Here is a 12,221-nt window from a genome sequence, read left to right on the forward strand (position 1 = left end):
CCCTAGCCTCCCCCCACTTAACCCTTCCTGTAGTATAGTGAACCAACCTTCCTTCCCCTCGTCAAGCATAGTCTAACCCTAACCCTCCCCGCCATACTTACGATCGAGATGCCGTCAGTCGGAGTTCCGGCGCCAGCATTGTGTTTAATGTCGGGATCCCAGCGTCAATCTACTGGCCAGTGTTGGGATTCCAGCATCGGTATTCCAACTGCCAGCATCTCGAACAGCGATACGCTAACCAGATCCTAAATATATATATATATATATATATATATATATATATATATACAGGTTGAGTATCCCTTATCCAAAATGCTTGGGACCAGAGGTATTTTGGATATCGGATTTTTCCGTATTTTGGAATAATTGCATACCATAATGAGATATCATGGTGATGGGACCTAAATCTAAGCACAGAGTGCATTTATGTTTCATATACACCGTATACACACAGCCTGAAAGTAATTTTAGCCAATATTTTATATAACTTTGTGCATTAAACAAAGTGTGTACATTCACACAATTCATTTATGTTTCATATACACCTTATACACACAGCCTAAAGGTCATTTAATACAATATTTTTAATAACTTTGTGTATTAAACAAAGTTTGTGTACATTGAGCCATCAAAAAACAAAGGTTTCAATATTTCATTCCCACTCAAAAAAGTCAGTATTTCGGAATATTCCGTATTTCGGAATATTTGGATATGGGATACTCAACCTGTATATATAATCACCCAATTAAATAATCCAGACATAGTTTAGATTGCGGTCAACTTTTCAGGGACCTTATTACTGTATATGTGGTTCTTTTGACTTCGAATGCCACCTGAACAAGTTGTGATCTTATCGGTGGAGTGACAGACATCATGCACTTCATATGTGTGTATATACAGTGTATGTGTGTATGTATATATATATATATATATATATATACACTGTATATATATATATAGACCATATTCCAGTAAGGCGACACTCTGGAGACTCCAATGTAGTGAAACAAAGTGGTGTTTTAATGCCAACGTATATATGGGTTCAGTATGCTTTACCGCCGTTCGGGATCCCGGCATTCAGGAGACCGATGCTGGGATCCCATCAGGTGGAATGCCGGCAGGGAGCGCAGTGAGTCCCCTTGCTCGCCACACTATTTTTTTTGCCCTTGAGTGGTAGAGTGGACCTCCATCAGAGTTGGAATTCCATGCCTCGTCCGGGATTCCGACCACTGGCATTTCTCTGGGTGTCAGGATTCCGGCATTACTATCCTGAATGCCAGGATCCTGACAGCCGGTAAATTTACTGCAACCTATATCATATATATGTGTGTGTGTGTGTGTGTGTGTGTGTGTGTGTGTGTGTGTGTGTGTGTGTGTGTGTGTGTGTGTGTGATGTTTATGCAATTTATGGCACCGGTGCGTGCACATCACTATCTCTATGGATAGACTTAGACCCTTACCAGGCCATTTAATTTATTTTGCTCTTTATATATTTGGCCACTGTTGTGTGTGCTGGGCCCTTTACTAGGTTTTGCCCCTTTGTACCTGCTAGTTACTGCATCGGTATGTGCTCTGCGTTTTGGTATTGTCCACCTTTGGAGCCCCTATTAGCCCACTTTGAGGTCTGGGTCATTGTGTGACATTACATCGGGGGTTGGGTATATGACATGGCACTGCTGTATGTGCTTATTTATCACATTTGTCATCTTGTGGAGGGATGTAGTTATGTGACTGGCGGTCAGTAGACCGCTGGTCACATTACTGACGGCTACATCCCACCCCCCTATAAATCCTGACAGTTGGCATGCTGATTAGCAGGGACTATTCCCATACATTGGGAATAGAACCTGTGGCGAGAGCAGCTCACCACCTAGCCTGCAGAGTGGCGAAGGCAGTGAGCCCGCAAGGGGCTTCATTGCGCTCGCCCCCTCTGGCATTCTGCTGCCGGGAACCCACGGTCGGTATGCTGACTGTTGGGATCCTCAGCGCCGACCCCTTGTGGATTATATTTATTTTGTGTGTGCATTTTATTTTAATTTTATTTATTTCTATTTTCTTTTTTTCTTTTTTTTATTGTTACTTTTCATTTTCTATTTTCATAATTTTTTGGTACCTTTGTATTTCACATTCTGCAATATTTGTGTATTGTTATGTATTTTATCAGCCGCCTTGCTGTTTGTTCTATTACTGCTATGCCATGTGCTGTGGGATATTATACTATTACTTGCCGTATGACGCATCCTATTGGTGATACCCTCTGTGCTGTTATTGCATTATTATAGTTCTCCCACATATGTACTTTTGTTTATAGCCTGCATGCTGTCCTGTATGTTGTCAGTCTTCTCCAATAGATTCCCTATTGATACCACATACTGACAGCCTCTGTGCTGTGGAAATTTACTGTACATTATCTTCCTTTGTAGGACTGCACACCACTATGTTGCTATTTTGTTTCTGTCGGTAGTTACTATGGCCCTCATTCCGAGTCGTTCGCTCTGTATTTTTCATCGCATCGCAGTGAAATTCCGCTTAGTACGCATGCGCAATATTCGCACTGCGACTGCGCCAAGTAATTTTACAATGGAGATAGTATTTTTACTCACTGCTTTTTCATCGCTCCGGCGATCGTAATGTGATTGACAGGAAATGGGTGTTACTGGGCGGAAACAGGCCGTTTTATGGGCGTGTGGGAAAAAACGCTACCGTTTCCGGAAAAAACGCAGGAGTGGCCGGGGAAACGGGGGAGTGTCTGGGCGAACGCTGGGTGTGTTTGTGACGTCAAACCAGGAACGACAAGCACTGAACTGAACGCAGCTGCCGAGTAAGTCTGAAGCTACTCTGAAACTGCTAAGTAGTTTGTAATCGCAATATTGCGAATACATCGGTCGCAATTTTAAGAAGCTAAGATACACTCCCAGTAGGCGTAGGCTTAGCGTGAGCAACTCTGCTAAATTCGCCTTGCGAGCGATCAACTCGGAATGAGGGCCTATGTTTCAAGGTCTTTGTTTCTATGATTGCCATACATAGCCCTGCTGTTGTTTCACCGCTATTGCAGACACAGGACACCTGGTTTTATAGGGGTTATTCTGATGCCTGTGCGCTTCCAATATATACCCCACTCATTGTAAATGACACAGAGAGCCACACTGCTGTAGTCAGCACGGATGGTGTAATGGTTAGCATTACTGCCTCACAGCACTGAGGTCATGGGTTTGATTCCCACCATGGCCCTAACTGTGTGGAGTTTGTATATTCTACCCATATTTGTGTGGGTTTCCTCCGGGTGGTCCGGTTACTTACCACAATCTAAAAACATACTGATAGGTTAATTGGCTCCCAACAAAAAGTAACCCTAGAGTGAATGTGTCTGTGTGTACATGTGGTAGGGAATATAGAGTGTAAGCTCCACTGGGGCAGGGACTGATGAAGGGGGCAGGTGTAAGCTCGGTATGAACAAGCAGAGTATGCCCACGTTGGAAGGACCTTGTACTGTCAAGTTCTGGGCTAGCTGCGCCGAGAGTGCTCGTTCGGCGCAGATGTAGCCACGATGAGCATGGCTACATCTGTATTATAGTCACATTAACAAGTGGTTTGTACATTCATAGACTCTCACATTGCAATGTTCATGTAAGTGAAGAGCAGGGGAAATGGAGATTTTTAAAAGGCGCTAGTCACACCATTAGTACAGGCCACACCCCTTGTGCAGACTACACCTCCACAACACTAGTTACACCCCCCACATCACTAGTCACACTCTTGGTGTACTGGTCACACCCCCTGCGGCAGCACACAATAGGCCCTTCATAAATTTCAGCTCCAGGCCCAAGTGAACCTTAATCTGGCACTGCCTGGGCCCACCGCTCGCTAGTTCCGCCACTGCCTTGTGCTGTACAAGGAAAAAGACTGTTAGGGTTTCCCTGTATTTAATTAACCAGCCCCGCTGTTCTTGGAGCTGGCCTTGGTTCTAAAAATGCAGGGAACAAAAGAAGAAGGAATCCCCCATATTTTTTGAACCAGCACCGGGCTCCACTAGCAGAGGGTAATGAAGCACTCGTCCCCCTAACTAGTCAGCCAGGCCAGGGATTTCTGGGGACGTGGGGATGCCCACTTCTGTGCTATTAACAACTCGCACCCAATTACATTGTGCAAGTTCTATGTATTCCATTGGAAAACATCTGGATGCGAGTTTGCCCCCTGCAAGTAGTGGAAATGAGAGTTACATGAGAGTTTGCATGTTCTCACAGCCTATTATATTTACGAGTTCTATAAAAGTGTGCGTTTAGCACTAAACTCGCACATTTTAAGAACTTGCACCCTATTACATTTAGCCCTTAACCTGAATTGGGAAGTAATTTTTTTTCCCAACTGGGAAATCAAATTGGCAGAAGCCTAAATGGTCTAGAACAGGCATTCCCAACCGCGGTCCTCAAGGCACACCAACAGTGCAGGTTTTAGTGATATCCAGGCTGCAGCACAGATGGTTAAATCAGAATAACTGAGGTACTAATTAAGTCACCTGTGCTGAAGCCTGGATATCACTAAAACCTGCACTGTTAGTGTGCCTTGAGGACTGAGGTTGGGAAACACTGGTCTAGAATTTATAAAAGGCTGAACTTGTTGACTATGGAACTATGGCAGCATGACAAATACCCTATATTTGAATGGATGATATTACAAGGAATACATACCTATTACCGATGGCCGGGATCCTGGCTGTCAAGATCCCAACAGCGGGATCAGGCCACCAGTAAGCTGGCAGTGGGGTGATCAATAGAAAGCCATGGTGGTTCGCCCAAGGATCTATTCTCCCTTGACAGGTGTCGTGGACACCCACAGAGGGAGAAAAGCCTGTGGTACCGGTATTTTGGCGGCATTGCACCCCTGTCGGGATTCTTGCGTCAGCATTGTGGCCGCCTGGATCCTGACAGGCAGTCTCATGATTGCCTCCCCTAATACAACTTCCGTGGATATCTTAATCCTAGCTAGACATTGCACCAGTATATATGTTTTTAATGATGCAAACAGCACTTGTGGCATAGGATCTCTTTGGTGAATTAACTTCATTATTCTACAGCTGACAGCTGCAGTAATTACTTTACAATTATAATACATGGTATCTGTTAAAGTATAATGACTCTGTTCTATGAACCACATAATTAAAAGGAATAAAAACATCTTTCTTTAACCATCATTACTTTATTTTCTTTGAAAATTGTTAAATACGCAAAACATATTAGAAGTATATCCATTAGGTATAGAGATATTAGGTAATCAAACAGTTAATCAAACTTAATTCCATTTTATTTGCATTTTTCTTTTTAGGGCAATGTTTCAAAGGTCTTATAATATAGTTATGGGCTTGAAAAATTGATTCCAGTGAGTGTACACGTGAAGCCTGAAATCTACCTGTTTTGGCGAAAAAGTAACACTGTAAAGATTTTAATTATACTCAAAGTAATGTACTTGTGGCATTAGTCAATGCTTTCAACTGTAGCACCTGATCCATAAGCAATGGACGGAAAAGTAAACAATTAATGCTTTTTAATGTGTAAAATCCTCAATATTGACTGTGGTATCGTCGTCACAGCTCACTGAAGTGGGCTTAATGAAATTGCTGTTTGCTTCTGTTTGTTTGTAACACAAATCACTTAATTAGCTCAGCAGAAAATAACATTCAGTGATTATGGTAAAGCAATTGTCCCTACTCAAGTCTGATCTTTCATATTACAGTCCCATTTCATGCCAATCCTCACAATAGAGTGCAAGGGCACTGCAGTATGTATCAGTCCGGTGATTGCTTGGCCTTATATCAATCTATCTTCTTAAAATCACTTAGAACAATAATTAACAAAGCCCTCATTTGTGTTTTCAGCAAGACATTTCTTAATGAGAAGGGAATGAGCTAAACAAGAGTTGCTAATTGGAAAATTAGGTGTAATAGCATTAACTTATAAAAAAAACCCAGGTTGCCACTCTTGTAATAATATAATCCTGCTAAATGTGATCATTGCTTTATGTGTTCCTGTTCTTCTACGTTCAGCATGAAGGGTTTTTAACCAATTCTATAATAATGTTAATAAGTGTTTCTGGCACCACGTTGCCTGTAATCATATTTTGAAGAAGATTTCGTCCTTCAGCTCTTCCTTTTTCAGAGCACATGGCTTTTTTCCATTGCTTCAAAAGAAAACCACCTTTGGGGATAAAAAATAGAAATAAATAAATATAAAATTTATTACTACACTGTAAAGTGTTGGGTTTTTTTTTTACCATAAAATGAGCTGTGTGTATTACTTTATTGGTTTCTTATAAATATGTATGCAGCCCCTTTCTTATTAATATGTGTCTATAAAGAGGCACACAAGAAGTCAGCCCAAGGAGCTGATGGTGACAGATCAGCTCAGTAAAGGAACAAGCATGAGGTAAAGTGACCCCAGAAAGAGGTCCAAGTGAAAGCAGAAATGCACCTTGTCCATACATAAAGACTGAGGAGGGAAAGTGAAAAAAACAAATGCGCAGTATATTTGTTTGTACAGCCACTAAAGTGGTAAGTGACCTAACTACCACTAATTTCATTGTTGAAAACAGTATAGGTGTTTTAGTTACTTCTTTCATTAGCACCAACCTCTAGAGCACAGGTTCTCAAACTCGGTCCTCAGGACCCCACACGGTGCATGTTTTGCAGGTCTCCTCATAGAATCGCAAGTGAAATAGTTAGCTCCACCTGTGGACCTTTTAAATGTGTCAGTGAGTAATTAATACACCTGTGCACCTGCTGGGTTACCTGCAAAACATGCACTGTGTGGGGTCCTGAGGACCGAGTTTGAGAACCACTGCTCTAGAGAATTCCAGGAGATGTTTTATAAACAATGTTTTGTGAAACTGAGGGGCAGATTTATTAAGCCTGGTGAAGTGATAAAGTGGAAGGTGATAAAGGACCAGCCAGTCAGCTCCTAACTATCATTTTTCAAAACCAGCCTGTAACATGGAAGTTAGTAGCTGATTGGCTGGTGCTTTATCACCTTCCACTTTATCACTTCACCAGGCTTCATAAATTTGCCCGTGTGTGGCCAACTAACAACCTAAATAACAATTGAGCCAAAAGCTATTGCTCCAATTGCCTATTAAATCTCATGCAATGAAAGTATATGTGTATTCATGGCAATACCTTCGGCCAGATTGGCTAGTACACTCATCTTCCTTACTCACTAATGGGCCCTACACACTTGTCGACCCACCGCCGAGCTGCCCGATGGCTGGCAGTGGGGGGGGGGGGGGGGGGCGGGTGACGGGTGGAGTGAAATTTCTTCACTGCCCCATCACCTGGCTCCATAGCAGTGCATGCTAATATGGATGAGATTGTCCATATTGGCCTGCATGCATAAGCGACGGGGCACCAACGATGAATGAGTGCTGGGCCGCGCATCGTTCATCGTTGGTGCTTCCACACTGAACGATATGAACAAGTTCTCGTTCATTAATGAACGAGAACATTCATATCATTTAGTGTTATCTTCCAGTGTGTAGGGCTCATAATGATCAATTATTTGGACTCTATTTGGATACCGTTTCACTGGCCATTAAAGCACACACCTGCATGCCTGTGTCTATGATGAAGTACAATACTTGTGGCAGCTGTCATTTGGACACATACTGTATTAAATATTTTCATGCATTTTTGCACACTTGTGAGAGAAGGAGGTTTGGGAGGGAGGAGGCTGATGTGGATGATAGTGCCACACCACCACAATAGGATTGCTAAATCTTATCCAGTGGTGCAGACTATCACCATTATCACGAAGGGGGGATTCTGGTGCTCTCTCACACAGGTCACAAAAATATTTAATGATGACTCTGTGACTACATAGGTCTGTGGATCTTATACAATAAAATGGTACAAAGAGCAATTACACAAGATTATGGGCGGTATCCAATTAGCCATGGTAATTTACTGCAGCTAATTCACTTGCCCAGGGCTGTCCTATTAGCCTTGATGCCGGCACTTACTGGGGATTTTGGCAGGCGAAACCAAATTCCTGATGAGTAAGCATTTTTTCTGCTATTGCGGCTGTGGATCCTGTGTGTTTCCGTTAAAAAAACAGATATTTTTCGCACTGAAAACATGGGCCATAATTAGATAGCCCTATAATAACCATTTGCCAAAAATCATAGTAAAAGTCTAGTTTTTTAAGTGCGCAAAATGATCACAGCTAATAGAATACTGACCATATCTGTTTGGTCATTGAGGGGGGTATGGGTCGTTGGGTCGACCCAACTTAGGTCAACACTCATTAGGTCGACCACTGAAGGTCGACATTGCCATTAGGTCGACATGCATTAGGTCGACATGGTCCTTATGTCGACATGTGCTAGGTTGACAGGTCAAAGGTCGACATGATTTTTTTGACTGTTTTTGGTGTTGTTTTCTCTGTAAAGTGACAGAGAACCCAATTTAGTGCGCTGTGTCCCCTCGCATGGCTCACTTCGCTCGCCATGCTTCCATTCCAATCGTAGTTCACGTGGATCGTAAAGTATGAAAAAATCCAAAAAATGAAAAAATGTGAAAACTCATGTCAACCTTTTGACCTGTCGACCTAGTACATGTCAACCTAACGGCCATGTTGATCTAATGCATGTCGACCTAATGGCATTGCCAACCTTCAGTGGTCGACCTAATGAGTGTCGAACTAAGTTGGGTCGACCCAACGACCCATACCCCCCTCAATGACCAAACAGATATGGTCATAAGTTGTGTCGACCTAACGTCCGTAACCCATTGAGGGAAACAGCTCATCTCATTGCCCTAAATTATTAGTGTTGGGTTTTTTTGCATGACGAAAATGGTCTCTTATACAGTTCCAATTTGATACATGTTATCTGCCTTAGATACTTATTTTATTCATTTTTATTTATTTAACTTCACTGATGTCTCCCTGTTTCCTAAACTAGTTAAAACAATGAAAAATGCCACAAAAAAATAAAAAGTGGCAGTACTATTTAGCGTGTACTACAGTACCATCAGAAACAATGCCCCCCAGCCTCCGCCCCCCCCCAGGAAAAATACAATAAAAAAAAAAAAAACATGGGTTTTACTATATGAAATAAGATATGGAGTTTTCTAAGTTTGTGATGTTCTTAGAATCTTGTATTATACACCACATATCAAATCTGGTTGTACCATTAACCATACAGTATCTACACTTATAATTATTAGTTTATAAACTAAGCACATTCTAAGCTTATTCTTCTCCATGTACCCTGATAAAGTCAGCCGGAAATAAGCCGTGCATGGAAATGTGTTAAGAATAATTCTGGTATTATGTTTTCAGTTTATACAAAGTATATTTGACTAAATCAATTCAGGAAATTGCATTTGAAGTAAAGGCATTCAAATATTCATCTTGCAATATTAAGTCAGCAAACTCAACATTCAATTATCCATAAAAGTACATAATGTTTGGCAAGTAATATTGCTATGAAAACATAAATAGTAAATCTTTCTTAAGATTACATGCGACAGCTGAATTTAATTACTTTTATTATATATTGAATATAACACAGCATTCATAGACATCTCTTTTTTGTGCAACTACAGTGCAAATGTAGTGTTGTCTGCATCTTGCTAGAACCAACTTACCAGCTCACACGCACACAACAGAACGTGAGAATGAGAATTAAATGGCTCAAGACAAAAACAGTGAAAAAGCAGAATTGTTATGTTTTCTGTGGTGTACAATAGGTTAAAGCACTTCAGCTTGAAACGTATGTCATTTTGTAAATCTTTACACATTATATTTCAGATAGTGACAGATGCAAGAAAGTAGGTAATTCCTAGTGTACAATAATATGTATATAGATTCTACTATAAAAGCATAAAATACGATGGCAGATAAGAACCTCTTGGTACAGACAGTTTGCCCTAAACACATGTATATACACACTACAGTTAATTTTTGTTTGGAGCCAATTAACCAACCAGTATATTTTTGGATTGTGGGAGAAAACGGAGTACCCAGAGGAAACCCACACAAGCACTGGTAGAATATACAAACTCCACACAGTTAGGTCATGACTTCAGTGCTGTGAGGCAGTATTGCTAACCATTACACTATCTGTACAGATCCTAGTTAGATCCTATTATAAATAACAAACATGGCTTTAGGAGTTGTGTTGTGAAAGTTATGCTGGCCAGATTCCAGGACGACCAGCATCCAGTTTCCCTTCGATTCCCCCTGGCAGCTCTGAACGCACGGTTGAGGCTCTGGACACACGGAGGGCCGTTAAACGATCGATGGTGTGTCTCACCAAAAAAATTAATACATTTAAAAAAATCCAGGGAAATGCCATTCAAAATCGTACAATGCATCAAATGCACATCAAACATGGTACAATGAGCATATGATTATGATGGATAATACGGGCTGCATGTGTGATCATTTGATGTTACATGTGACCCACTGGGATGCGCATCGCAGCATAATCGTGCATAAAACATGCACAATGTGCACACAATGCGGCAATCGATGCGTCAATATCGTGTATTTGTTCACGATATCGACCTGATGTATGTGTTATATTATATTATGTGCTGTGTATTTTCTGGTGATATGTTCTTTACCACTAGGGGTCACCATACCTTGGGTTTTGTTCTGTGTTGTGGTCAGGTCTATTAATTAGGGTTCTATTCCAGCTTGGTACACCTGTTGCCTGTGCTATATAATTGGCCAAAGATCCAGCATTCATTGCTGGATCATCAATGTTGTTTGCCTGTCAAACCTGCCAGTCTTGGTATTCTGTGTTCCTGTTTAAATGTCAATTTTCCAGACAAGCCTGCCAGTCTTAGTTTCTTGTGTTCTAGTCCTCTGCTACCGTTCAGGTCTAGCCTGCATACCGTGTTCTCCAGTGTTCCTGAGTTTATGTTTGGATTCCAGTTTACTTGCACCACAAAGTTAAGTTTTTCATGTTTCTGTGATACCTTGGAAATTTTTCTTTCAGTCTGCTTTGCCTGACATCATTTTGTTTTCCTGTATGCTTCACCACCATAAAATAAACCTACCTGTTTTCTGCTACGATCTGTGACTTGGAGTTCTGTTTTGCATAAAGGGAGTTTCTAACAGTATGGCCAGCATAACAGTAATGTAAAAAGTTTTAGTTAAATTATTTTAAGTATTTTGATTTTGCAGGTCATTCATCTATGCTTAACCATCTCCAAAGCAGTATACTTTCCTAGATAGGAATTTCTAGATTATTCATTGTATTCATTTTTATCACATAAAATGAAATCTGATAAAGAATTCTATGTTTTTCATCCAAAAGCCATGGTTAATAACACTTAAGTCTTAATTAAAATAAACCCTAATATAATTTTCAAGTGCTCTCCATTCATATCTGTTGTTATTATATATCGAGTGTGTGTGAGCAGTGCCGCTTTCACAGGCCATGGGAGTGGCACTGTCATTGTCCCAAATCACCTGGTTTGGCTTTCATTCTAACTGGAATATCACTCTTTAGCTTGCAGAGTTATGAATACTCCAGAAATTGCTCCACTTTCTGGCTCAGTCGTCCAAATATTTGCCCTGCTATGGCACTACATACATATAGCCAGTGGTCAAAAGTTGGGGTGTTTTCAGGGCCAGCGCCACAACTAGGCAGCTGCCTACGGGTGCAGGCATTTGAAGGGCGCTGCTGAGTGAAATTGACAAATGAAGGCTATGTACGCTTCAGTCCCCGTGAGGTGCCTGCTTCATGCTCACCCATGTCGGATCTGCCAGGCCAGGGCTGTACCCGCATATCCTGCCCCCCCCCCCCCCCCCCCCCCGCCTCTCCTCCTGCATTGCTTACTCCCTTCCCTGACTTGATGACTGGAGACAAGATCCACTGTCTCCACCGGGATTGCAAGCCGTGCGGGGAGCAGCTGGAGTCCAAGGAGGGGTCCATGACCGGGGCGGCACCTTCACCCAGGACGGCAAGGGCATTCCACAAGCTGATCTACTCTCTCTCTGTCAGATGGCCCCGACAAGCAACAATAACAGGGAGTGCTTGCCCAGCAGTCTTTATATCGTGCATGGGTCTTCAGGGGCAACATTCACCGGCTGTCTTCCCTCACATAGAGCCACAGCATCAGCCAGGTCAGTTCCTCGCACCTCAGCTGGCTTTAATTCATGTGGAATAAATTTAAAAAACATCGCGCTGTTAATAGAGTAAAATAATATAATAATAGTGAT

The 12,221-nt window shown here is 41.8% G+C and overlaps 1 protein-coding gene across 1 annotated transcript in view; it reads right to left on the bottom strand.

Annotated features, from left to right (window-relative positions):
• Positions 1-5,257: 5,257 nt before the first annotated feature.
• The window catches only part of C4H6orf58 (chromosome 4 C6orf58 homolog), a 138,282-nt gene continuing 131,318 nt past the window's right edge, over positions 5,258-12,221 (bottom strand). Inside the window, exon 6 of the mRNA XM_063919344.1 lies at positions 5,258-6,191. Within this exon, the coding sequence (XP_063775414.1) occupies positions 6,037-6,191 (155 nt within the window). The 3' untranslated portion in view covers positions 5,258-6,036. The remainder of the gene's footprint in view (positions 6,192-12,221) is intronic.

Source organism: Pseudophryne corroboree, chromosome 4 (assembly GCF_028390025.1).
Source record: "Pseudophryne corroboree isolate aPseCor3 chromosome 4, aPseCor3.hap2, whole genome shotgun sequence".
NCBI lineage: Eukaryota > Metazoa > Chordata > Amphibia > Anura > Myobatrachidae > Pseudophryne > Pseudophryne corroboree.